Source organism: Myotis daubentonii, chromosome 3 (assembly GCF_963259705.1).
Source record: "Myotis daubentonii chromosome 3, mMyoDau2.1, whole genome shotgun sequence".
NCBI lineage: Eukaryota > Metazoa > Chordata > Mammalia > Chiroptera > Vespertilionidae > Myotis > Myotis daubentonii.
This window is the reverse complement of record NC_081842.1, coordinates 6,830,498-6,856,554: the sequence shown is the minus strand read 5'-3', so window position 1 is coordinate 6,856,554 and position 26,057 is coordinate 6,830,498. Positions and strand designations below refer to the sequence as shown.

General features: G+C 54.8%; 1 protein-coding gene across 2 annotated transcripts in view; it reads left to right on the top strand.

The window, feature by feature from the left end:
- Positions 1-877: 877 nt before the first annotated feature.
- The window catches only part of PRDM15 (PR/SET domain 15), a 50,574-nt gene continuing 25,394 nt past the window's right edge, over positions 878-26,057 (top strand). Inside the window, exons 1-6 of one of the 2 annotated variants that reach the window (XM_059686508.1) lie at positions 878-963; positions 16,326-16,371; positions 16,871-16,964; positions 18,821-18,974; positions 21,438-21,690; positions 24,543-24,644. In XM_059686508.1, the coding sequence (XP_059542491.1) occupies positions 16,335-16,371; positions 16,871-16,964; positions 18,821-18,974; positions 21,438-21,690; positions 24,543-24,644 (640 nt within the window). In that variant the 5' untranslated portion in view covers positions 878-963; positions 16,326-16,334. The remainder of the gene's footprint in view (positions 964-16,325; positions 16,372-16,870; positions 16,965-18,820; positions 18,975-21,437; positions 21,691-24,542; positions 24,645-26,057) is intronic. The other variant, XM_059686509.1, reaches the window with a different exon arrangement.

Sequence of the window (26,057 nt, the reverse complement as noted above, 5' to 3'; positions counted from 1 at the left end):
GCCAGGCAGAAATGAACAGGGCAGCTTACTTCTCTGACTCGGGAAGGCCAGAACCAGGTTAAAAGACCCTCTACTCCCTTCCATTTCTAATATTTTGTTTCCACACTACAATTGATGGAGGGGTGGAGGCCACACAAGCTAACCAAGCCTGGTAGGGGGGAAGGGGGCAGAAACACTGGGTGCCAGGAAGTGGTCTGGCCTCACCGTGGCTCAGGGCGGACAGCCCACTCCGCCTGGACTCAATGCCCAGCTCTGCCTCTCGCCAGCCAGAAGCTGGGCCTCTAGTTTACGAGCTCGTTGGGAGCTGAGCAATCGCTGAAGTTTACAGACACACAAGAAAGATGCCAGGAATCGCAGCAGCCCAGCGGCTAAATTCAGAAACTATGATTGGGCAGCAAACCTCAAGCCCGATTTAAAAATAAAAAAAAAAAAATTCGACCCCTTCTCCCACTGGCCCTCAAAAGAAATCAGGGCTCGCCGGAGCCACCAGAAGCATAGAGGGCTGTGCGAGCCGTCCGTGCGCCTCTCCGCGGGGGCTGCGGGGCCGAACCACGCCTCGTGGGAAGGGGTAGCGCGTGGCCACCAGGCACCTCCTCCCGCTCCAGGTAAAGGGCCGTCGGAACCCGGCCTCTTCTCCGGACGATCCGGATCCAGTAGCCAGCTCACCCCGTCTCCTTCTCCCTAGTCCATGCCTTTCGCTCCCGGTCCAGGCGGCCCCGTCCAGGCAGTTCGGGACCTCGGTCCACGCCGCCGATCCCGGGCTACGCCGCCCGCTCCCGGTCCACGCCGCCCCGTCCAGGCAGCCCGCTCCCGAGCCACGCCGCCCGCGCCCTCTCCCCGCCGCGAACTACAACTCCCAGAACACCCCGCCGCCGCCCCCCGGCTTCCGGTGCTGCGCAGTTTCCGGAGCGGATCGCAACCCGGAGTCCGGATCCGATCCCGCTCTGCACATTCCAAAGGCAGGTAAAGCCTGGGGCCCCGCGCCCGCCGGCCGCCCCCGCGCGCGCCGCCCCCGCCCGGCCCGCGCCCGCTTCACCCGCGCGCCCGCCCGCCCGCCCGCCGCCCCAGCCCCGCCCGGCCGCCGCCGCCGCCGCCGCCGCCCCGGTCCAGCCGCCATGCCGACTGTTCTTTGTTACATTCGCCGGCTGCGGGCACCGCGGGCGATCGGAGTCAAAACCCGGCTGGATTTCCCGGAGCCGCTCCGGGATCGCCCTGCGTGCGGCCCGCCGCCCGCCCCGCCGCCGGGGCGCTCCGGGCCCGCCGCCCAGCGCCCACCGTCCCTGCCCGCGCGGGCCACGGGCCTCGCTCTCCCGTGGGCGCGGCGCGGGGGGCTCCTCCGCCCCCGGCCCGCGTCCCCGCCCCCGGGGCCTGGGTCGCCGCCTGCCCCCTCGTGCTGTCGCTCGCTCCACGCGGGGCACAGCCCCCGGGGCGCACGGGAGGGTCCCTGGGCTTTCGCCCCGCGGGTATAGAAGCGGGGGTCTGGGCGGCGGGGCTGCTCGCGCCCCCGAGAGCCCCCTGCGTCCTGCTTCTGTAACCCCGTGGGCGGCAGAGGGGAGGCAGGCAGAGCGGGGACAGTTGGCAGGTGCCCGCCCTCGGGTGGTGGCCGCGGGGAGGGGCACCGGGCGCAGACAGGTGGAGGGCCAGGCCTGCAGCCTCCGATGGGGCAGGTGTGCGCAGGAGGGTCCTCGTCAGGGGTGCGAGCTCACGGACACACAGACCCGCCTGGCCGCTCGGTTACTGTGTGTTTACCTCTGTGGGGCTCTTAGTGGGGTGGACGAGGCGTTCCCACAGACGCTCCGAAGTGGCCTGTTCCCTCCGCTCGCCCCTCGCCATGGCAGATGAACATGGTAGAAACCATTGTGAGCGGAGACGGGCGGGCCCCTGTGGGTCAGAAAAGATGCCCGCCTGCAAAAACCACTTTTGCTTCAGCCCCTCCCGTAAAAGCCCGACCCCCCTGATGCATTTGGAGAACCCAGCTTCGTCCCTGAAGGTGCTTTTAAGGATGAAAAGAAAATGGACAACTGGTTTTGAGATAAATCTTAAAAGGCAAGGATGAGAGCTCTGCCCAGAGAGTGCACATATGTAAGGTACTTGGTTTTTATAGTGAGGCACCCCCCCCTTCACACACCCCACCCCACATTGTTTCACAGCCTGGACATCTCACAGTCTCCGCATTTTCACGGCTCCACTCCGCTTGTCTGCATTCCCTGACATCGCTGCCTGTGGCGATGGCTAAGCAAGAGGAGAACCACAGTTTGGGCTGTGAAAGGAAAAGGCAGTAACATTTATCTGTTACCCCTTGATAGCTTGGATTCATACTTCTGCAGAAACGTTGCCCACAAGGAATGTAAGGATCTGTTTGGTTCTGGAAGTAAAAGGGACAGTTTGGTTTTTCAGAAGACAGACAAATTTAAAAATTAACCGCCGTAGGGGTTAGTAGCTTTTCTTGGAGAAATTGTATTTGAGAAAGAGCCCCATTCCTTAGGGCACACCTCAGGTGCTGCTCCTTCGATACCGTCTCTGCAGAAGGTCAGGAAAGGAACCCTCTGCCATTCTGCAGGTTTAAGGCAGCTCTCAGACACGTGGCTCCAGAGGTTGGGATGGAAAGCAGGGACTTAAATGCTTCCTCGCGTCCTTCTCACATGTGTGAAGTGTGGGTGGTCCCTGTCCAGTTTACCTCATCGTTCATGAGTCCATTCATTCAACAAGTATTTATGAAATGGCACCTATGACATGCCTGGCACTACAGAGAGCGAGAGAGAGGTTCTGCTCGGTGGACCTCACGGTCTGGAGGGAGGAAGGTATCACCAATAAACAACAAGACTGTGTCAGGTTGGCAGTGGTGAGAGCAGGGAGCGGGAAGGATCGCCAGCAGGTGGAGGCGGTGGTATAGGTAGGGGTGGGTGCACTCGGGCTGTCAGGACTAGGAAGATCTGAGCAGGAGACCAGTGCTTTGAGGGGCTCAGTGGAGATCTGGGGTGAGGGTGTCCCCGGCAGATGAATGGCAAGTGCAAAGGCCCTGGGGTGGGAACAGCTTTGTGTGCCCAAGGATGAGAAGGACCCGTGTGGCTGGGGGAGGAAGCACAGGGCGGCCGCACAGGCTGTCCACCAGGGTTTATCCTGAACGCCAAGTGGATGCCGCTGGGGGTTTGGGGAGGGAGGGACAGAATCCGTGTCTTTTCAGAGATGACCCTGTGGCTGACACATGGGGAATCCAGGCCCCACAAGGTTCCACTAGAAATGGGGGAGAAAGAAGGGGAAATGAGGAGTGAGGACAATGTGTATTTCCAGAGCGAGGCAGGTCTTGCTGTTGGTTTGGTTAGGGAATGTGTGGTGGGTGACAAGAGGTGCCATTTACTGAGGTGCATATGACAGGTGTGCAGGGGCGGGAGGTGATTAGGGGGAATCAGGGCCCTGCAGATGAGCGGCATCTTCAAACTGCCCCTCTGGGGTGGGATAACCCTGGCCCAGGGCCCAGGGCCCTCACCTTCCTCTTCCTCTAGGAGACGGCGACCCCATCCCCAATCTTGGTGTGAGCCGAGGTTCTGGGATGTGGAAATCTCAGGGTGTCCACAGATGTGTGGGTGTATGGGGAGTGAGCCCACGGTGGGGTAAGACCTCGGACTTCTGGCAGATGGAAGGCGCCCTCAAGCTGCCGGAGGAAGTGGGGACCGTTGGCATTTATGGTGTCCTTGGTGAGTGGCTGTGAGCCACTGCCATAATCAAGCTCTTCCATTCCCATCTTCCATTCCATTCCAGTCTTGTCTGTGGAACAAGATTTCCTGCACTCACATTATAAACATGGAGACGGGGCAGAGGTGAACATTTGCCCATGATCTGTGAACTGGTTGTGGGGGAAAGCCCTACCTGCCTCACTGAAGGTGACTGTTCACCGAAGCCGACACTGTATTTCCTGTGGTGCTCAGTGGGGTCTCAGTGATTGCAATAATAACTCAATCCAGAAGAAATTAGCACACCCTAATGGCCATACAAAATCAAGACTAATAGCTTCCTATGCCTATTTGAAGTGTGATCAGTAGTCGTCTTGAGCAGGAATATGTAACATTGGGCTCAGTGTCTGCAGTGGTGGAGACAGACCACAGAGAAAGAAGTGCTGTGAGCTTCCTGATGTAAAGAGCCGTTGGTGTGTTTCATAGTAGATGGCAGTGGGCATCACACCGCAGTGCTGGGGCCCAGGGGACATGTTTAGAAGAGTGACATACGCTGTTATTTTAAGAAGTCAATACTTATACTGGAAGTTATATTCCTTGCAGCTGTTTGAACCAAGGATGCCAGTTGAAGCTGTCAGCTTAAGTGCAGGGAATAGTATTTTGTAAAAACACTTTTGCAGACATATTAACAAAATGTTGGGTGGTGCCAGGAACCAGGCATCAGGTGGGGTCCAGGGCCTTGGGAGGGCCTTGGACTGGGGCCATGGCCTTAAGAGATGATGGGGTAGGTGCTGGGTGCAGAGGGAGAGATGACAGGGGCCAGCCGGGTTACCCCCTGTAGTGGCTTTAGATGGGAGATGGGGATGAAGAGGGGCTTAGGAGGGAGCTCCCAGGGCATGGAAAGAAGAAAAAGACTGGGAGACCGCAGAAGACAGGTCTCCGGAGGGAAGGGCGCGGCTGGTGGAGGGTATGTGACAAGGAGAAGAGGTTTTCCCCATTGGAGAGAGAATGGGAGGTGAGGAAGCCACGGGAGTTCTTCCCAGGATTTTTGCGATGAAAGAAAACAGAAATGGGGCAATGGAGTTCAGGGGGCGCATGAGTGGGTGCTGGTGTGAATGATCCTTTCCTTACTGAGAGGTGCCCTAGGTTATTGGCTCCATTTGACTCGTCGATGGCCAGCAGGGTTGTGTCTCCAACTTCGAGCTGCAGGCGTTGATATATTGCAAGTGTCGTCATAACACCTGACTAACTGGCCTTCTGCCCTTGATGGGGCTGGGAGCAAACCCATTAGAGGTGGAATGTCCTTAAATCATGTTTCCTGTGAGCAGACTGCCACCTCCCACTGGCTCTCTGGGGAGAAGGGACTGTACCTGCTGGACAAAGAGTACGCCTTTGAGAAGGAGTATTCCAAGTGTTTTGTAACTCTGAAGGCCTTTGGCCTGTTGTAAGTTAAGAAAAAAAAAAGTATGCTAATTAGTTATAGTAATTTTGCCTTTTATTGTGACCAAAAACATAAATATAATCTTAGCACCTTATTAGTCAAGAGGTTCACGGAGACCCTTGTTCCCACCAGGCCACTTCAGCTCTATTAATTGGCCCTGTTATCTGGGTCCCTTATGTCCCCCCTGGGTGTTTTCTCCAGCACATCTGCCTCCTCTGGACTCGGTGACACTGCTCATTCTCTACGGTGCTCCCCATCCCGAGGCCGAGGGTGCAGGAGGGCCTTTTCCAAGCTCCCAGGGGGCCTAGTTTTAAAATTCTGTGTCTGTCACACGAGGCCTACTATTTAATAAGAATCAGTGCTCACACCCCCTCCCCCCTTTTTGTTAAGTGAAAAGATGACTGCCAGGTAAAGCTCTAATCAACGTAATAAAGTTAATGTTACCTCAGTTTCTATTTTTAAGATGGCAGAGTATAGACCTCTCTCTCCCCTCTTTGCTCAGAAATCCCTCTTAAAGAGCAAGACGTGAAAATCAGAAATATAGATGTTGTCTTTGATGAAACTGAGAAGTTCAGAAAGAGAAAACAGGAGAAATAAAAGAAATAATACAAGAAGCCCAGCTGGCGTGGCTCAGTGGTTGAGCATCAACCTCTGAAGCAGCAGTTCATGGTTCGATTCCTAGTCAGGGCACATGCCTGGGTTGCAGGCTCGGTCCCCAGTGTGGGGCGTGCAGGAGGCAGCCAATCAATGATTCTTTCTCATCATTGATGTTTCTGTCTCTCCTCCCTTCCTCTCTGAAATCAATAAAAATATATTTTAAAAATCTTTTTCAGGCCAAAAGACATGAATGCCTGGGTGCCAACCTGTGCTCAGCATTAAAATAGGCCAGGAAACTTGAGGTCACTGCAGCTAAAATAAAAATTCTAAAAGATTCAGAGGCTTGGGGGTTGCATAAAAAGGGTTGCTGGCTAGAAAGACATCAGACTTCTCAGCTGTAACACTGGAAGTTGAAGGACGATGGAGTCCTGCTTTCCTTGTTCTGTGTAAAAACCACCATATGCTCAAGCAACCCAGCATCATGTGGGATTAGAATAAAGACATTTGCAGATGTGGTCAGTCCTCATAAAAGATTTACCTCCTAGGCACCAAGCTAAGGAAACTACAGGAAAACGTGCTCCCAGATCAAAGGCCTAAACCAAGAGAATGGAAGCAAGAGGCCTCAGGAAATGGGCTCCATTTATACCAAGAGAACAAACAACTCCGAATGATGGTGAAGGGAAAACAACATAAAATCTACACACTGTGGCAACAAAATTCACATACAAACAAGAACTAAGCAAATGTAAAAAATAAGTCAATTACCCCTAGAAGGTTGTACTAGTAATGAACTTTAGCGTTCCCTATAGGGCAGTTTATTGAGCCCTCAATAATATTTTCAGAGTCATCATATTATATGCACTAATTTAACCAGAATTATGTTGGGGAGCGAGGGGAAGGGAGAGCATGTAAGAAAGTGAACTATTATCTACAATAGTAAGAACTAAGAAGGTAGGGAGCCTCAGTAGAAGCCTGTTATTTCGAGATGTGGAAGTAGATATAGCAGAAAAACCCAAGGACTGGAGAGAGTCGACCTGGGAACGGATCGGAAGAAGGGAGGGGGAGGGGCGCTTTTGGCCTCTAAAACTATGCATATGCTTTACAGCCATTCACATTGTTAGGAAAAAAAAAAAAAGATCTTAGCCCTAGCCGGTTTGGCTCAGTGGATAGAGCGTCGGTCTGCAGACTGAAGAGTCCCAGGTTCGAATCCAGTCAAGGGCATGTACCTTGGTTGTGGGCACATCCCCAGTAGGGGGTATACAGGAGGCAGCTGATCCATGTTTCTCTCTCATCATCGATATTTCTAACTCTCTGTCCCTTTCCCTTCCTCTCTGTAAAAAAATCAATAAAATATATATATATTTTAAAAAAATGATCTTAGATGGGAGCGGAAGGAAGCCGTGGGAATGAAAGACCCACTGCTCTGTCCGTTGAAGAACCTTGCCCTGAGAGGGCTTCAGGAGGCCCGGGGGCTGGTTGGACCATGTAGGTCTGTGCCACGTCACTCAGGTGCCGCCCTGCTCCCGATTCCCGTGTCTGGCACAGCAGCCGTTGGGGAGCGGAAAGCTTCCTGAAGTTAGGCAGCTGCTGGTGGGTTGTGTGTCATAGCGGCCCAGGCCCACTGTTCCATTTCCGTCCTGTTAGGGTTACTCACAGGGGGACTCTGCTTCCCACATCTACTCTCCATCCTGGATTGGGAGCCGGTGGGTCAGATAAGGTGGCTCTGGGAATTAGCCTCTAGGCCAGTGGTTCTCAACCTTGGCTGCACCTTAGAATCACCTGGGAATCTTTTTAAAATCCTGATTTCTGGGCCCCATCCTCCAGAAATTCTGTTTGTTACTAATGTTGTGGCCCCACCCCATAACAAAGAAACAGAATTTCCGGAGGATGAGGCCCAGAAATCAGGATTTTAAAAAGATTCCCAGGTGAGTCTAAGGTGCAGCTGTTGTGCCCAGATTTCAAGGTTCCCAAGACCCCCAGGGAGCCGGTCAGTCCGATGCAAAAGCAAAGAGTCCTTTTAATGCAAGCCGGTTTGTGCTCCCCGTTCACCAGACCCACCGACACATCGGAAAGTCCAGTGGCCGAGAGCGCGAGGCCTGATGGGACTGTGGGTTTTATAGGGGGGCGGAGTGAGGGCAGGAGAGGGGACTGTGGGCCCCGCCGATTGGCCAGGCGCGAGTCGGTACAGGATGTGGTCATAGTGATGGCGTGCACTTCCCTTGATTATTATTGGTTAGTCTAGAGAAATCCTGGGTGTGGCTAGCAGCGGCGTCTTCCGGGAAGAAGCACATGGCTCTGTCCCAAAATGGAGGACCCAAGGCAAGATGGAGAGCGCAGTCATCGCCCGGCTCCCGCTGCTGTCGCTCGAACACGCCACAAGGCAGGATGGCCCTCCCGCACAGCACCTGCAGCCGGCCTGCGGGCGGACCAGGACTCCTGCAGCGGCGCGTCTGGGCGGCACAGGCCCAGCACACAGGGTGCGGCCGGCGGAGCGGCCCAGCTCCGGAAGAGCAGCATCCGCTCGGAGCAGGCCTGGCCCACGGGGCCGGCACACTGCAGCACGTGGCCTCCCCGGGCTAGGGCACGCGCCCCACTCCGCTGCCGCCGCTGCCGCACAGGGGCCGGGGGTCCACGCGGCCCACGTGGGCCCGGCCCGGGGGGCAGCGGGCGGGTGGCAGCCTGCGCTGGGCTCCCGCTGTGGGCCGGGGAGCCGATGCCCGAGGCCGCCAGCAGCACGGCCCACGCAGGCCCCCCTGACCGGGCCCTGAGGGCCGCATGGACCCCCGGCCCCAGCGCAGGCAAGTGGGGAGCCGACCACGGGGGAAGGGAGGAAAGAGCCAGGCGGTGAGGCCTTCCACTCCCACGACCTCCCCCGTGGTCGGTCGCCGCCTGGCCCTACCCCTCGGCCCGCCGCTGGCCAGTCGGGACACTCGGACCCGCTACGGGGAGGCCAGGCCCTACGGCGGGCGCGGAGGGATTCCAGAGCCCAGTGGCCAGACTCCTCCTCCTGCACCGCCCGGAGAGGTGGGCGGTGCGCCTTTCACAGCCAAGGTTGAGAACCACTGCTCTAGGCCAGTGGTCAGCAAACTCATTAGTCAGCAGAGCCAAATATCAACAGTACAATGATTGAAATTTCTTTTGAGAGCCAAATTTTTTAAACTTAAACTATATAGGGAGGTACATTGTTATTAACTTAATTAGGGTACTCCTAAGGCTTAGGAAGAGCCACACTCAAGGTACCAAAGAGCCGCATGTGGCTCGCGAACCGCAGTTTGCCGACCACTGCTCTAGACGATGAAATGCTCCAGATACAGTCAGTCACCAAACCTGAGGCCGGGCCGAGCCGTCAGACTCCGATTCTGCACTCATGGTGGGCTCACTGTGGCAGGAGAGACAGGATGGGGCATGGACAGTGACAGCTGGGAGGGTGGGGGTGCTTTAATAATGGCAATTGCAGCCACAGACAGACAGACAGACAGACAGGGAGAGAGGACCCAGTGAGACAGAAGGCGGTTGTGCCAGTGGGAGAGGATGTAGTGGAGGATCAGAAAAAAACAGAAATATAAACTCCTGGGGCAGGGAAGTCACCTCATTTGGATGGAGCAACTCATCATGTATAATTAGAAATAAAATTAAAAAGAAAGGGAAGTCACATTAGTTTACAGAATCGTCAGTGCCAGATTCATGAGTTTGAGCTTCGTTGGTTAATAAGCAATGAGGAGTGATTGCTGTATTAGATACTCTACCTCTCTCCTTGTATAGATGAGGAAACGGAGGCCCACGGAGGGGAAATAAGGAGCTCGAGGTTTCACGTCTAGTCAGCGGCAGAGTCAAGCTCACTCCCTGGTCCCTGGTGCCTGTCCGGTCACAGCAGGATCAGCCCCTTCCCTTGTACTGGCGTGTTCCCGGCCCAGGTAAATTCAGGAACTGCTGGGCTAAACACATTCCCACAGATTTCTATTGCAGGACTTCTCAGGGCCTTTAATGTGCCATTATGTGTCAAAACTCCAGAATGGGAATTGCAGCACGTCACAGATTTATTGGTCACAAAACTCATCTCTACCCACCTACTTTTCCCACCTTGGCCCTCACAGCGCATCTTTCAGAACAATTCTGCAGCACGTTAGTGAAAATCACTTTTTTGTGTGTGATTTTTTCCTTTCATTATTTTTTTCTTTAGTGCTTTTAATAGTGTCATGAGGGCATGCATCCAGTGGGAAATGTACGTCTGGATTAAAAAAGTATCCTGAGCCTCTCTGCCAGGGCTGGCTGCTGAGCACTTGAAATGCGGCTGATCGAATGGGGATGGGCTCGAAGTATGAAACACAGCCGGGATTTTCAAGACTTAGTATGAGGAAGTTACAAAGGAGTTGTAATGTGACTCACACGTTGAAATGATAATATTTGGGATGTGTTCTGTTAAATAAAATGTTACCAAAATTACATATGTGGATCCTGACAAGAGTTTTGGTAGACAAGATTGTTCTAAAACTTATATGGAAGGGCAAGGAGCCAGAATGGCTGAAAGCATTTTGAAAAGGCAAGGGAACCAGTCTACCCAATTATAAGACTTCCTGTAAAGTGATGGCAATCAAGACTGTGCTGATGGATCTCTGCCGAGTGGTGTGGGCGCAAGGATAGACGCAGAAATCAATAGGACAGGAAGGAGAACCGGAAACAGACCCGCACAGGTGTGGCCGTCTGGTTTTGGACAAAGGTGCAAGAGCGATTCAGTGGTGCTGACGCAATTGGACACCTCTAAGCACAAAAATGAACTCGAACTGTAACCTCACATCTTATACACAGATGAAATCAAATTGGATATTAGACTTACATGTGAACTATAAAAAGGTAAGTCTTTTCTAAGAAATATAGGAGAAAACCTTTGGGACTTAGAGCCCCGTGCAGGGTCTTAGATGTGGCACCAAAAGCACAATCCAAAATGGAAAAACTGATAAGTTGGATTTCATCAAAATTGTGAAGAGGATGAAAAGACAAGCCCTAACCAGGGAGAATATATTTGCAACCACGTATTCAACAAAGGATCTAGATGTATAAGGAACTTTCAAAACAGAGCAATCGAAAACCCTGGCAGTCCAACTAGATTAGAACATGGGCAAGAGACAAGAAGAGACATTTTACTGAAGAGGATTTACAAATGGTAGCACATTGAGAAGGTGTTTAATCTCATTAGCCATTAGGGAAGGAAATGCAGATTAAAACGTTAGCAAGAGACCACTATACCTCTCTGAGAATGACCAGAATAAAAACTCTGAACCAGATGCTGGTGAGGAGGGGGAGAAACTGGATCTTAAAAACTAAACATACAGCCAGGCCAGTGTGGCTCAGTGGTTGAGCATCGACCCATGAACCAGGGGGACATGGTTTGATTCCTGGTCAGGGCACATGCCCAGGTTGCAGGCTCAATCCCCAGTAGGGGGCATGCAGGAGGCAGCCAATCGATGATTTTCTCTCATCATTGACGTTTCTCTCTCCCCCTCTCCTTTCCTCTCTCTGAAATCAATAAAAACACAAAACTAAACATCCACTTAACGTGTGTATTATGTGGCATTGATGCGGCCCTGCCTCCTGGTGACCCTATGAATGAGTGACAACCACAATGTCCTATAGACTCGTGCCTGTGGCTTTTTTTATGGAATCGGTTCATCTCCTATGTAGTCTTCCTTGTTTCCTGCTGCCCTCCATTTTACCAATACCCACTTACTACGTGGCCAGAGATGCATTCGTGGGCATTTATGCCAGAGGAATGACCACTCGTGCCCACAGGAAACCCTATGCACAGTTGTTTATAGAGGCTTTATCTATAGTAGACAGAAACGGGGAAATCCTGTGTCTTCGGTGGGTGAGTGGGTCGGCCGTGCCGTGGAATATTATACAGCAGTAAAAAGGAAGGGACTGCTCATACACGCATCGCCCTGCATGGGTCGGAAGGGCGTTATGCTGAGTTAGAAAAACAAAACGAAAAGCTAGTTTCCAAAGGTCACACACTGTATGGGGCCATTTATATGGCATTCCCGAAAGGAAACATGGCCAATGGAGTCGGGTGGCGGGGAGCAGGAGGTGACTGTAAAGGCGACACAGATCGAGGTCCTCCCAGCAGGGAACAGTGCTGAATCTTGATGGCAGTGCTGGTCGCGTGAGTCTGCAGCTGTGATAAAATGACAGAATTGGGTGCACACGCGCTGTGCCAACTTCAGTTTTCCTGGTTTGAGAGATCTGTTCTTAGTGCTGCAGTTATGTAAGAGTTTTTACAGTAGATACATAGTTATGTAAGATACAAGCCTGGGGAAAACGGAGTGAAAGGCACATGGGACCTCTCTGTGCTATTTTTGAAGCTTCCTGTGAGTCTATAATATTTCAAATCTTAATAACAGCCACCATCATCTCCCATGTGTGGCTCGCCTTGTACTGCTCTTGGGGAGTGCTGCTTTGCACCTGAAAAGGCTCTGGTGGGTCATCCAGGCCAGAGGTACGTGCCCAGGATGCAGCCCTATTGCCCCTCCTCTGCCTCCCTGTGTCATGTGAGTGGGCAGGGATGGCCTGGGACGTCTCAGCCAGGTAACAAACGAAAGGATCTTCGGGTCACGCTCACACAACAGCCTCCTGGGAAATGCTGTTTTTTGTTTGTTTGTTTGTTTACTTATTTTTGGCTACCTGTGTTTTAAAATCATGAGTTTTCATTTTCCAATGTTTCAAAGCTGATTACTTTTTCTAAAGCCCAGCCTTTGCAGATCACATTAAAAAGTAATCTTTTACCCCCTCACATCCGTTAGGATGGCTACTATTTTTTAAAAAATCACAAACCAACAAGTGCTGAAGAGGAGGTGGAGGAACTGGGACTCCAGCCCCTGTTGGTGGGATGGAAAGTGGTGAAGCCGCGTGGGAGGCAGCATGGAGGTTCCTCCAAAAGTTAAACGGAGAGCTGCCATGTGACCCAGCAATCCCGCTTCTGAGATACACCCCAAAGCACTGAAGGCGGCTCCCACAGAGGTACGCGTGCACCCGGTCCCAGCAGCATCTATTCGCAGGGGTCCTCAAACTACGGCCCGCGGGCCACATGCAAATACAAATATTGAATTTGCTCCCGTTTTGTTTTTTTACTTCAAAATAAGATATGTGCCGTGTGCATAGGAATTTGTTCATAGTTTTTTTTAAACTATAGTCCGGCCCTCCAACGGTCTGAGGGACAGTGAACTGGCCCCCTGTTTAAAAAGTTTGAGGACCCCTGATTCACAGTAGAGAGACCACGGCAGCAATCCAAAAGGCCAGCCAGAGGACAGATAAACAGGGTGCTCCATGCAGACAGTGGAGTGGGATTCAGCCTCAAGAAGGAAGGACGGTCTGACACAGGCTGCAGCATGAGTGAACCCTGAGGACATGATGCCAAGTGAAATAAGCCAGTCGCAGAGAGACGAGTACTGTACGTACGTACGTGAGGGACCAGAGTAGTCACATGCCTGTTAAGTGGTCTTTTTAAACTGTCCTGTGCATGTTCTGCCATCGAGTGAGCCTGGGCTTCCTCGGGACCCTGCACCGCCCTGTCTGCCGGGGCCTGGGTGCCCGGTCTGCGCTGGGATAAAGGGCTGTCCCTCTGATTCTCAGGTCACTGCTGGGTAAGCGCAGGCTTCAACTCCTCGTGCTGGTGTCCTGGAAAAACACTGTGTTTTTACAGAAAATGTACCAAGCTCGCAGTAGTCTGATGAGATTTCTGGGCTTTCCACGCTGCCGGTGGCGGTGGGGCCTCTTGCCATCTCAGTCCTGCACGGTGGGCATCGCAGCCTGGAGAGGAAGCGGCCCGCATATCGCCCACCTGAGGGCTGGGTCTGGCGCCACGGCTCCCACGCCGGCTCCCGCACCCCGGGAGCACAGCCGTCCCTGGAGGATGGCAGGGCCTGATGCGCTCAGGCAGCTGCTCCGCCCGGGTAGGTCAGGTCGCCGCTGGGTGGGACCTGGAGGGCCAGCTTCCCGGTGACTACAGGGAAGCCTGCGCACGTCGTTCTAGAGCAGCGGTTCTCAACCTTGGCTGCACGTCAGGATCACCTGGGGATATTTTTAAAATCCTGATTTCTGGGCCTCAGGTGAAGCCATCCTTTAGCACAGCCTGGTGGTGGTGGGTGGCCCGGGAGTGCCTGGCGAGAGAGGGACGCGTCTTGTTAGAGCTGATACAATGTTCTCCAGGCGCAGACACTTGCCGGAAAGGCTGCCCTTTCCTGTAAGAGCATCGTTGCTTTGTAAGATTTGACTATCACAGGTTTTCTGTTTAAACTGTCTTCCAAGTATGTGTAGCAGGAAACCCTCAAATAGCCTTAGCGTCCAGGGCAGTGAGGCGAGCACAGGCCAATGCCCCCCTCTCCCCGGAGGCCACAAAGGAGGAACAGTCAGCTCCAGGCCTGGCCTGCTCGGGGCAGGAGCAGCTGGGGCCTCCGAGGCCTGGGCCAAGGTGGTGCCAGGACGTGCCCTGTAAACACCGAGAGAGTGAGTGAAGCAGTTAAGATCACTTTGTACTTGAAACGAGTAGACTTTCCAGATCTCACTGCTAATCTAACCAGACTTTTTAACTTTGTGGCCTACATTGTACAAATGAAGTATTTGAAACTTTTTGACCAACTCGTGATTATCTGGCGGTCCGGTCACCAGCTGCCTGGGCCCAGCTGTAAGGGAGGATTGTGTGCAGATGCGTGAGGACCGGCGCGCGGAAGCGGTGGCCAGTCTGCTAGTGCCTGGCCACGTGTGCTGAGCCTGTGCTGCTGTCCCATCTCGGGGCCCTCCAGGTCCAGTGGGGGAGAGTCACTAGATCAGGGGTCCTCAAACTTTTTAAACAGGGGGCCAGTTCACTGTCCCTCAGACCGTTGGAGGGCCGGACTATAGTTTAAAAAAAACTATGAACAAATTCCTATGCACACGGCACATATCTTATTTTGAAGTAAAAAAACAAAACGGGAGCAAATTCAATATTTGTATTTGCATGTGGCCCGCGGGCCGTAGTTTGAGGACCCCTGCACTAGATAGACAGCACACACATTGATGGTCACAGCGGTGCAAACTGGTGAAGGGAGATTGCAGGGCGCTTTCAGGAAGTGTTACAAGGGCCCTGATTTGGACCCGTGGGTCAGAAAGCACTCCCCGAAGAAGTGACAATTACACGAAGACGAGAGGAGTGAGTAGGCACCAGCCAGCCGCAGAGATGGGGAGAGGCTCCAGGCACGTGTGTGGGAGGCCTGGAGGCAGGAGGGAGCTGGGAACTAAATAAAACAAGGCTGTGGTGGCCGCGAGGGCCAGTGAGGGGGAGGTGGGCACAGGGTGTGAGGGCTGCAGCCAGTACCCCAGTACCAGGCTGGGGTTTGGGTTTGATCCCAGGAACAGTGGGACGCCGCTAAGCTTCGGGTTGGCAAGTAACCTGATTGGGCTCATGTTCTAGAGGAATCCCTGTGCAGTGTGGAAAATGGGGGGCCAGCCAGGGGAGAGCAGGAAGAGCCACCTTCCAGGTGGGAGAAGGTGGGGCGTGGCCCAGGGAGGTAGTGGAGACTGCTGGGAAACATGCACCCTGGCTGTTTCTTTGGCATTTTAGCGTAAATGGGCAGTCCCATCTCCCTGCCTTGTCTCCCTGTTTATTCCCTCGGCCGCAGTGAGGTTCTCTTCTCTGCTGCCGAAACGTATGTTCGGCAGATCTGAGTTTTCATCTGGACTTTGCATTGTCTGCGTTTCATTCTTCAAGCTCCCGGGGAGAGGGGCGGCTTGTGGAATAGCTTTCAGGAAGTGCCAGGCCGCACACTTTCCCCAAAGGTGTACCCAGCAGAGAGGCTCGAGCACAAGTAGGATGCAGGAAGGATGCCGGGTTGGCTTATCCGGGGATGGAGGGCGTGGGAGAGGAGGGAGTCACGCTGGGTGGCATTGTGGATGCCAGGTGTATCGCACTTCATGCTTCCCCACAACTGCACCAGGTGAGCCTTTTCATTTCCATTTCACAGGTCAGGAATCGGGCTCTGGAATTGACATGTGCAGGTCACCCTGAACTGTGTGGGGGGTCTGAGCCCAGCTGCCTCTGTGCAGGTCACTCTTGAGCTGTACCTCGAGGATGACTAGGGAATAGAAGTGACTGGATCTGACAGGTTTTGTGGAGAGCAGGGGCGCCCCCTCCACGAGGTCACGGTTGCTTGAGTCCCCCGAGAACCGAGTGCTCCCTGCGTTGCAGGCCCCGGGCGGCAGCTCCAGGCGCGGTTGCCCTGGAGGAAGTCACAGTCCAGTGAGGGTGGGGACAGAAGTGACAGTGTGAACACCGGCTTTTAAAAAAATGCCGATATGTTTATTTTACAAACGGAAACACGGCTAATATAAAAAGGCGAAAGTGTGAATTCACGAAGACTTCCTCGTAGAGGCCACTCAACTCAATTGCTTTTATTAAAACAACATTATTTTGGGTAAGAACACATTTCAAGGCCCCAACCCCATCCCACCATAAAGAGCTCCTCCCCCCCCCCCCCACATGTGCCTCAAAGCCCAGGCGCAAGGAGGCCTTTAGCAGGAATTGTCTTTTCAAATTGCTTTGGCAAAAAGCCCATCATTAACGACGCCCTCTCGCTCTCGTGCCCTGACAGGTGTCGGCGATGGCTGAGGACGGCAGCGAGGAGATCATGTTCATCTGTGAGTGGCCTGTGCGCCCGTGTGGCTGATGTGGCGCCGGCTGTCCGGGCAAAGCCACGTCCACATTGTGTCTTTATAGGACAGACAGAAGAGCTGTTTCTTTTTCAGTTGAGATGACTTTACTTGCTTTAACAAACATGATTTATCACATGAGAAACCTGTTGCCGGGGTTCTAACAGGCTCACCTTTCTCAAACTCCCAGCAAAGGGCACTTCGCAGGGGGCGGCGATGGATGCAGGAAAGTAATCCAAGGGCATAGAAAGTGATTTACGGTGCGGGAGATTTATGGCAAACAGGTGAAATTGGTGACTTTTCGTTTACTGTCATTCCTCGGGAAGATCTCCTTCTTCGTCACCACAGAGGGGACTCTGCCTGCTGTGAGCTGGGCCTTTTCCTTGGGGGCACGTCCTGTGTTGTGTTTGTGGGGAGCACTTCGGTCACCCCATCGGCCTTGGAGCCGAGCAGTGTCCTCCTGCTGATGCTGGCTGTCTGTTCGCAGGGTGTGAGGACTGCAGCCAGTATCACGACTCCGAATGTCCTGAGCTGGGCCCAGTGGTCATGGTCAAAGACTCCTTTGTACTAAGCAGAGCCAGGTGAGTGAGCACTTCGGACTGTGTTTACAGTGCTGCCTGTCTGACAGGGCTGTCTGCGTGTCAGCTGTGGGGAGGGCCAGGCTGCGGGGAGGGGGAGGGCCTGGTTGGGGGGTGGGGGAGGGCCTGGCTGGGGGGAGGGCCTGGCTGTGGGGAGGGCCTGGCTGGGGGAAGGGGGAGGGCCTGGCTGGGGGGAGGGCCTGGCTGTGGGGAGGGCCTGGCTGGGGGGAGTGGGGAGGACCAGGCTGCAGGGAGGGCCTGGCGGCCTCTTGTCTGCACAAAGGGAGGAAACAGTGGAAAGAGGGGACTGACCTGTGATTTCCGTCCCCTGTGAACTGAGTGGCGTGCTGCCAGGAGGAGCCGAGACATGTGTCACGCTTCAGAGGGAATGTCTATGTCTCGTTCATGGTTCTGAGCAGCCACACTGAGACCCAGGTGGTGCCGTGGAAGAGCTGATTGGTTGGGTTGGTTTATGGGTCGAGGAGCAACGACCAAGTTGTAGGTCTCTTCGCACGGTTTCCCCGTGGCCCGAATGTAGGCCCGCCTCCTACCATCAGTGCCCACTGTGGGCAAGGTGGGCTGGGGTAGAGGCAGCAGTGAGTGCAGGTAGCAAGGCAGAGCCATGGCAGCTTCTGGAAAAGCACCTGCAGGTCTCGTCAGGAGGCTCGGGGGCTCTGCCATGCTGTGCCCCCGTGGGGGCCGTGTCACTGGGGGGCGGAGTGAGGGTGAGTGACTGCGGGTCCACAGCCCAGGGCGGGTCCACAGCCCAGGGCTGGTCCACAGCCCAGGCCGGACACGCGGTAGCTCTTTGAACTTGGATGAGGCCTTCTCTCTGCACCTCAGTTGCCTCACCTGTAGACAGACAGAATAGCAGTACCTGTGAGATCACTGTGCTCATTTTACACGGTCTAGTGCCGCACAGGGAGGCCCTGTCCTCATCTTATCAGCGCTGTTTCTAGAAGCCTCCCAACTGGTTTTCCAGCCTCTTCATTTAGTTCCTTCTCCTCACTGTGAGTTACCTTCTCAAAACAAAGAGAGAATATTTTTGCCTAAAGCAGAGAGTGGATCAGCGCTCCCCCAAAGCCTCCAGCGGCTGCCGGTGCCCACGAAACTCCACGGGAGCCGTCCGTCCCGCAGTGGGACCCTCCATCCTTGGGTTCCTGCGGCTCGCTGATGCTGTGGCTGGTGCTGGAGTCCCAGCCACGTGCCCTCTCCTCCAGCACCCCACCCTTGACCTTCTCCTGGTTTACTTAAAGAGCCCGCACCCTCCATGAAACCGGCGGTTCAGCCCAGCTGGAAGTCTTCTCTGGCCTTTGGAATGCGTGGCTCTTTCTTTCTCGTGGAACTTTCCACGTGGCACTTCGTCCCGAAGCTGCCGTAGTCCTCTCTCCCTGGACTCTGTGCTCCGCCTGCGCCATCCCTGTTGGCCCGTCACCCCACACCCGGAGCCCCTGTTGTTGGTGGACGGGGATTGTAACCGGCCTTTAGTAAGTGGCCCTCCATCGTGTGCCCTGGGTGGTCCCTGAGAGCCAGCTTTTCGTCTCGTAACCGTCTGTGTCTGGTGTGAGTGGCTGCCCCAGCCGATGGCGCTCAGGGACTTGGTTTATTTTGGTTGTTTTTTTAAAATATATTTTTATTGATTTCAGAGAGGAAGAGAGAGGGAAAGAGATAGAAACATCAATGATGAGAGAGAATCATTGATCGGCTGCCTCCTGCACACCCCACACTGGGGACTGAACCCGCAATCTGGGCATGTGCCCTGACTGGGAATCGAACTGTGACCTCCTGGTTCACAGGTCAATGCTCAACCACTGAGCCACACTGGCCGGGCACAAGGACTTATTTTGTTCCATGTCTAGGTCATCCCTTCCTTCCAACTTGGAGATCAGACGACTGGAAGATGGAGCCGAAGGCGTGTTTGCTGTAACGCAGCTCGTCAAGCGAACGCAGTTCGGTCCCTTTGAGTCGAGGAGGGTCGCCAAGTGGGAGAAGGAATCTGCGTTCCCGCTGAAGGTAAAGGCTGTGCCCGCGGTGCTGGGGAGCCCGTGCTGTATGACCGTCCGCTGTGCCAGGGGGCAGCATAGCCACCGAGTGCAGTGGCTCACAGATGTCCTGGAAACGTTCTGCGTAATTTCCAACGAAAGGCTGCTTCCTGTAATTTTCAGCTCCGCAAACACGAGAGAGAGAGTGCATTTAAAGTGTCTGCAGGAGGTGCCCCAAACGCCACCACTTCCGTTCCGACCCAGGTGGACGTAGCAGGCTGCAGGAGGTGACAGTTCTGCCACTGGTCGCAGTGGCGTGTCGGACCAGTTACCGTCACACTGTGTAGAGCGCGTGTGCTTGCCAAGCTCTTCCTGAAGAAGTTGTCTTGTGGAGGCAGCGAAGAGACACTGGCACAAAGTTTGGCAGCTCTCAAAAGCCCGCCAGACTAGGATAGGACAGCTTCTATGTGAGAGGGAGAAAACAAAATGGAAGGAGCAGGGAGGGCTTAGCCACGGAGAGTAAGACCCGTGGGAGCTCCAGGAGGCCGGGGCCCGCGTGCTGTTCATGGCTCTGTCCCTGGGCCCCGCATGGCCACAGCCCCCAGCGAGCCTGTGAACGAGACGGGAGGAGCAGGGAGCTGGGGCGGCATTACCCACAGCGGGGACTTTCCTCAGGGACCCTGAGCAGAGATCCACGTTGAGGGCCAGAGATGAATAGATAACCTCGGGTTTGGGGCTTGGAAGATGGGACTTACCAGGCAGATTTCAGCACAACGGGGAAAGGAAAGGAGCTTGATGTTCACAAGGAAAGAGAGAAAGGAGAGAAAGCGAGGTTGTTGGCTGCTGTCCTTCAGGGACCCGGGCCACACGATACACAGCCTCCGCGGGCCATTGAACAAGTCCTTGGTGCCCGTCTTGGTTTCTTTCAGTGACTCACTTCTGAAGGTCTGTGTCTGGCACGAGCTGTTCTCAGTATAGGCTCAGCATTGGCACCTGTGTGCCTGGAGCGCTTTATGCCACCGGAGGGAGGGCGGGGCCCCCTGGGAGCGCACTCCACACCAGGCGGGGGTCATTGGGCACCTGGTGGCCCTTCGGCCCTCCCCTCTAGTGTCCGAGGGCTTCATCCTCAGAGGGGCCTCCAGCCCCTACAGGAAGCGCTCAGGAGAGGGGAGAGACCCCTCTTCCAGGGAGGAAGTCACAAGGCATCAGGAAATAGGGGACAAGAGCCCTATACAGTGTGGTTACTTTGAACTTCAGAATATTTAAGTTTCTCCGCCTGCTCCCTGCCTGCCTTTACCCCACAAGGAGCAGTGCTGGTTTGCAGCTGAGGGCGCACCCTGTAAAGACCGAGGGACTTGGCTAATGTCACTGAGCACCCTGTGATAGAGCCAGGAGAGCTCACGTGCCCCGATGCCCATCGGACCCGAGTACAACCTAACATCCGATTCCCAGCTGGGCCACGTGTGGGACTCAGGTGTCGCAGTGACACCTGGACCAGGTACAGAATTCAGGCTTCCCAGTTCCCAACTGAGCCATGCTTAGAACTCAGGTGACTTGACAGCACCTGGACCAGGTGTAGAGCTCAGATATCCCAGTGACACCTGGACCATGAGTAGAACCCCAGAATCCCAGTTCCTAACTGGGCCGTGGGTAGAACTCAGGTGTCCCAATGACACCTGACCCAGGTGTAGAGCGCAGGTGTTCCAGTTCCCACCTGGGCCAGGAGTAGAGCTCAGTCATTCTAATTCCCAACGAGGTCATATTTAGAACTCAGCTGTCCCGATGATGCATGGACAAGGGGTAGAGCTCAGACGCCTCAATGACATGTGTGCTAGGAGTAGAACCCAGCTGTTCTGATGACACCTGAACAAGGAATAGAACTCAGATGTCCTGATGCCACCGAGACCAAGAGAAGAACTCAGATGATTTTGCCCACTCCAGGAGTAGGCCTCAAGTAGACCTCAGATGTCCCACTTCCCTGCTCGGTCATGCAGAGACCTCAGGTCTCCTGGTAACTCTTGGCCTAGGAGTACACCTCAGGTTTCCCTGTGCCACCTGGGCCACTAATAGGACTACCCAGGAACCCACCTAGACCACAGCTCAGAATCGGGTGTTCCAGTTTCCAGCTGGGTCGTGCATAGAACTCAAGTGTCCCAGTGGCGCCTGGACCAGGTGTGGAGCTCTGGTGTTCCAGTCCCCACCTGGGCCAGGCGTAGAACTTGGCTCTCCCTATGACAACTGGATCTTTCACTGTGTCTATACCGATGCCACGAAGTTTCAATCGCACTGTACGTGTGCGCCCGCACGCGGTATTTTGTGGAAGAGCCACACTCAAGGGGCCAAAGAGCCGCATGTGGCTCGCGAGCCGCAGTTTGCTGACCACGGGTCTAGACTGCTTAGCCCCCTACCCCCCCTGCATCCCCCCCACACGCTGACACACAGACTGGTGGGTAACAGGATCCTCCTTGGCCCCTGGCGGGCGTGCTCCCCGCAGGTGTTCCAGAAGGACGGGCACCCCGTGTGCTTTGACACCTCCAACGAGGACGACTGCAACTGGATGATGCTGGTGCGGCCGGCGGTGGAGCCCGAGCACCAGAACCTGACGGCCTACCAGCACGACAACGACGTGTACTTCACCACCTCGAGGGACATCCCCCCGGGCACCGAGCTGCGCGTCTGGTACGCGGCCTTTTACGCCAAGAAGATGGACAAGCCCATGCTGAAGCAGGCCTGCTCCAGTGTCCACGGTATGTGGGAGCCGCGCCCTGGGGACCGAGGGCCTCTGGGCTGCACACAGGAACCCGGGGTTAGTGAGGAATTGTGCTGGCAGCTGGCTGTGCGTGGGGAGGACAGAGGGGGTGGTCTTGACCCCTCTTGGCCAGGTCTGTTGTTCTGCTTGTTACATATCCCAGCTGATAGACAGTTGGAGCCCACACCCGAGCCAGACACCTGCTGGCGGGAACTCGTATCTCTTATCTCTGCTGCAGTAAGCCCTTCGCGCTCTCCACACCGTGACTCGGCCTCGTCCTCTGAGGTTGCTCATTGTCCCTGGTTTGGGCAGAGGAAACCGGCGGGAGAGAGGGTGAGGAGCCTGCCCTGTCCCAGCGCAGGAGATGGAGGAATCTGCTCCCGAGTGGGGCTGTCACCTTGCAGCTCCCCCAGAATCGGGGTGTGTGCACACATGTATGTGTGTGCACACATGTATGTGTGCGCAAAGAAATACCCGTGACAGTCATCCATGTGATTGGCTCAAACCCGATGTTTCTATTGGAAAAGCAAATCAAAGTGCGTACCTGACAAACCAGGGTCCAGGAAAAATAAATAAATAAAAGTTGAGCGACTAAATAAATAAATAAAATGCCGTCTTCAACTTAAAAAATCTTTCCTGTCTTGGTGGCACAGGTCCTTTCCATGGCCCCGAGAGACCCCGTGACACGGCTGACACTGGGCACTGTTAACCCAAGGGCACCGAGCTCTTTCTGCCCTGGTTTCTTTGTGCCCGATTCCTTGTGGCTCAGGCCGCTGACGCCGTGTGTGCCTGGGAGCAGCCCGGACGGCACATCAGCATTTGGGTTGTTAGAGGCTGAGCTTGTCATTTGTGTCCTGGATGATGGCACACCCCTCACGACTTTCAAGGTCAAGCTCAGAGCAGAGCCCGGTGCCACTTACCGGTGTTACAGTTGTCCCGTGCCTTTTTACCTGCTGGAGAGTCTTTCTTTCATCTGGAGCTGATTTTGGAGACAATAGATTTTAATGAAATTAGTCCTAACCACTCTCAGTCAGGAATACGAGGTGGCTGGTTCCTCCTCTACGCTTCTGAGAATGGGGGGCACTTAATAATTATGTCAGGCCCTGACCAGTTTGTTTCAGTGGATAGAGCGTCAGCCTGCAGACTGAAAGGTCCCAGGTTCACTTCCAGTCAAGGGCATGTACCTTGGTTGTGGGCACATCCCCAGTAGGAGGTGTGCAGGAGGTAACTGATCGATGTTTCTCTCTTCATTGATATTTCTAACTCTCTATCCTCCCTTCCTCTCTGTAAAAAAAATCAATAAAATATATATTTTTAAAAATAATTATGTCAGGACAACCAGCATAAACTGGAAGGCTGGCTCACCCTAAGCAAGGCTTTGAGTTGGGAAAAGAAGTAAGCAACTTAGGTACTCTCAAATTTTAGAAATACTTTTTATGGTTTTCGGTTTTGAGACAAGTGGCAAGCAAGTATTTCTGGAAATGCATTGAAAGTTATTGCTTACTCTTACCTATTTGGTTCTTTTTTTTTTTTTTTTTAATATATTTCATTGATTTCTACAGAGAGGAAGGGAGAGAGAGAGTTAGAAACATCGATGGGAGAGAAACATCGACCAGCCGCCTCCTGCACACCCCCCACTGGGGATGTGCCCGCAACCCAGGTACATGCCCTTGACCGGAATCGAACCTGGGACCCCTCAGTCCGCAGGCCGACGCTCCATCCACTGAGCCAAACCGGCCTCGGCCTATTTGGTTCTTTGGATTCTTTATTTCTTTTCCTCCTGAGAGCACTCCCTGTTGAATGTTCATGGAGCCCTGGCAGTGCTGGTGACTCTCCCCTCCTCTGTGTGCCAGGCCGTTGGTAAACTAGTGACATAGCAGCTGCCCAGGCCCCTGCGCTGCCTCTGCCGCCTTTTCCCCGACACCGAATGCACGGCAGTCTCAACTCTGGGTGATGCAGTTAAGGGCCCAGGAGCTGCTGTGCGAGTGGCCCATGAGTGCCAACACAGGCTGTGTAGTGACAGGAGTAGACGTGGTGGGGATGGCTCATGGCCCCGGCCCAGCCCTGATGCAGCCAGGCAGGGTTAGAGAAACCAGGCCGGGCCAGACGATCAGGGCCCCAACATTGAGGTCCCACGAGAGCACCGTAATTTTTTTTAAAGGAGCTGCAGTTCCCCTCCTCAGAGCAGGGCCTCCCTCTGTCCTCCACGGAGGCTAGTCATCTTCTCCCTCCGTAGCCCCTGTGCTTCTGCAAGGAAGGACGGGAGGCACTGCCTGGACACAGCCGCCTGCCCCGGGGGGGGTGGGGGGGGGGCTGTTTCAATCCAAATTCAAATGAAATGGATGTAAGACTTCAGTTCCTCTGGGACACCCGCACGCGTGGCCGCTGTCCCGGACAGCCGGTTACAGAGTATTTCTATCGCTGCACCCAGTGGTGGACAGCGCTGGGCCGAGGCAGCGGCCACACCAGGCTCAGGGCACACTGCCTGGCTGTTTTGGGCCCCTTGTTGTGTGAGCCGATGAGAGACTGAGGAATTTGTTGTCTGTAGGATGCATGTTTTTTCTTGAGGTTGTGTGACGGGTGGGCCTGGTCCCACTAGGCTGGCTTCTTGGAGGAAGACACGTGTCTGACTGGAGACAGACCCTGCATCAGGCGGCGGTGGCTCTGGGAGCGCCGTGTCCTCATGTGTGAAATGAGGACATTCCGAGAACAGAATGGAGCCTGGACCATTGGAAGTGGTCCATGAGCGATCGCTGTTGTCAGTGTCACCTGTAGGACAGGTGCATTCTCGGCTGGCTGGGCCTTCGTGGACAGATGAACTGCCGTGGGTCACCTTGTCTCTCTTTGAAGCTGCAGGCACCCCGGAGAACAGCACCCCGGTGGAGTCAGAGCCGAGCCAGTGGGTGTGTAAAGTGTGTTCCGCCGCTTTCCTGGAGCTGCAGCTCCTGAATGGTAAGGCGGGGCAGGCGGGGGCAGGTTGTTGAGTCAGTTTTGAAAGCCCTCTGTTGCGGTCACTGTGATTTGGGTTCTCCTGCACACCATCCTTTTGGACAGCAAACCGCATGGCCATCTGAGGCTCCCGGCTTCAGTGAGCTGCTCGGCTCTGAAGCCTTTCTCCCAGACCTGCGTGCCTGCGGAACAAGCCCCGCCCAGTGCCTTCGCGCCCCCGCGGCCCCCCCCCCCGCGCCCCGCCCCCCCCCCCCCCCCCCGCCGACCCAGTGCCTCCCCCAGCCCAGTGCCTCCGCCCCCCCACCCCTGCCGACCCAGTGCCTCCCACACCCCCACCCAGTACCTCCCCAGGCTCAGTGACTCCCCCACCCCCACCCAGTGTCTCCCCCAGCTCAGTGCCTCCCCCTGCCCAGTGCCTCCCCCTGCCCAGTGCCCCCCACACCCAGTACCTCCCTTAGCCCAGTGCCCCCCCAGCCCAGTGCCTCCCCCAGCCCAGTGCCTCCCCCAGCTCGTGCTTTTACACTTTGGCTTGATCCCGTCTGCGTATCTGGCATCACGAGGTCTTCTCACTCTTAAGCTCAGCAGTGTATGGGGGGCGGGGCGGGGGAGGAGAAGTCTGTATTTTATCTAGTCTTTCCAGTGTTTGCAGCCAGTGCGTTCGTTGTTACCTTGTTCTGCTGTGCGGCTGAACTGCCAAACCCTTCCTGTGACGTGTCGCACAACATGGTGTTTGCTGTGTGATTTTCTTTTCTCACTCGTTCTTGCGGGCACGCACCCAGCACAGCGTCCCTCCATATGGGACAAATGAAGGCGTAACGGCCACTTTGTACACAGCACCTGCGTCGACCCAGTGGCGCTTTCCAGCAGGAAGAGTCAGTCCTGGGCCCCAGTGAGCCCCCAGGTGCCTCTGTCATCTGCGTGCGTTAGTCCCGTCCTCCCACCGTCCTCCCTCCTTCCTGCTGCCCCGCGGGCCAGCGGGTCTGTGCCGGACTCACCTTCACTGGGACTGGGGCCGCTCTCGTCCAGCTTTCTTGTCCTGGGAGGCCCCTGAGGGCTTCTTCCGTTGAAAATAAAGCACAGTTTCTGTTCTTTTGCTTTTATGCAGTGTTTTTAGACAGTTTATCACAAATTGAATATTTCTCTTTTCCTCTTAGAGGTTACATTTGTAAGTAATCGTGTTAGGTATTTATTGTGGAAAATTAGAAAATGCAAATAAGCTTACAGACAAAAATCACAGTTGCCTGACTGTTGCCATCGAGAGAGAGCACGTGGGTGTGGCCTCCCACAGTCCTCTTCGCACGTCGTGTGGCGCAGGCTTTATCTGTACAGAACGGCCCTGCCTTTAGCACCTGACTGACTGAAATAGTCCTCTGTTTGGTGCGTGGGAATGCTTTCTTCTCAGAAGCAGTGGGAACA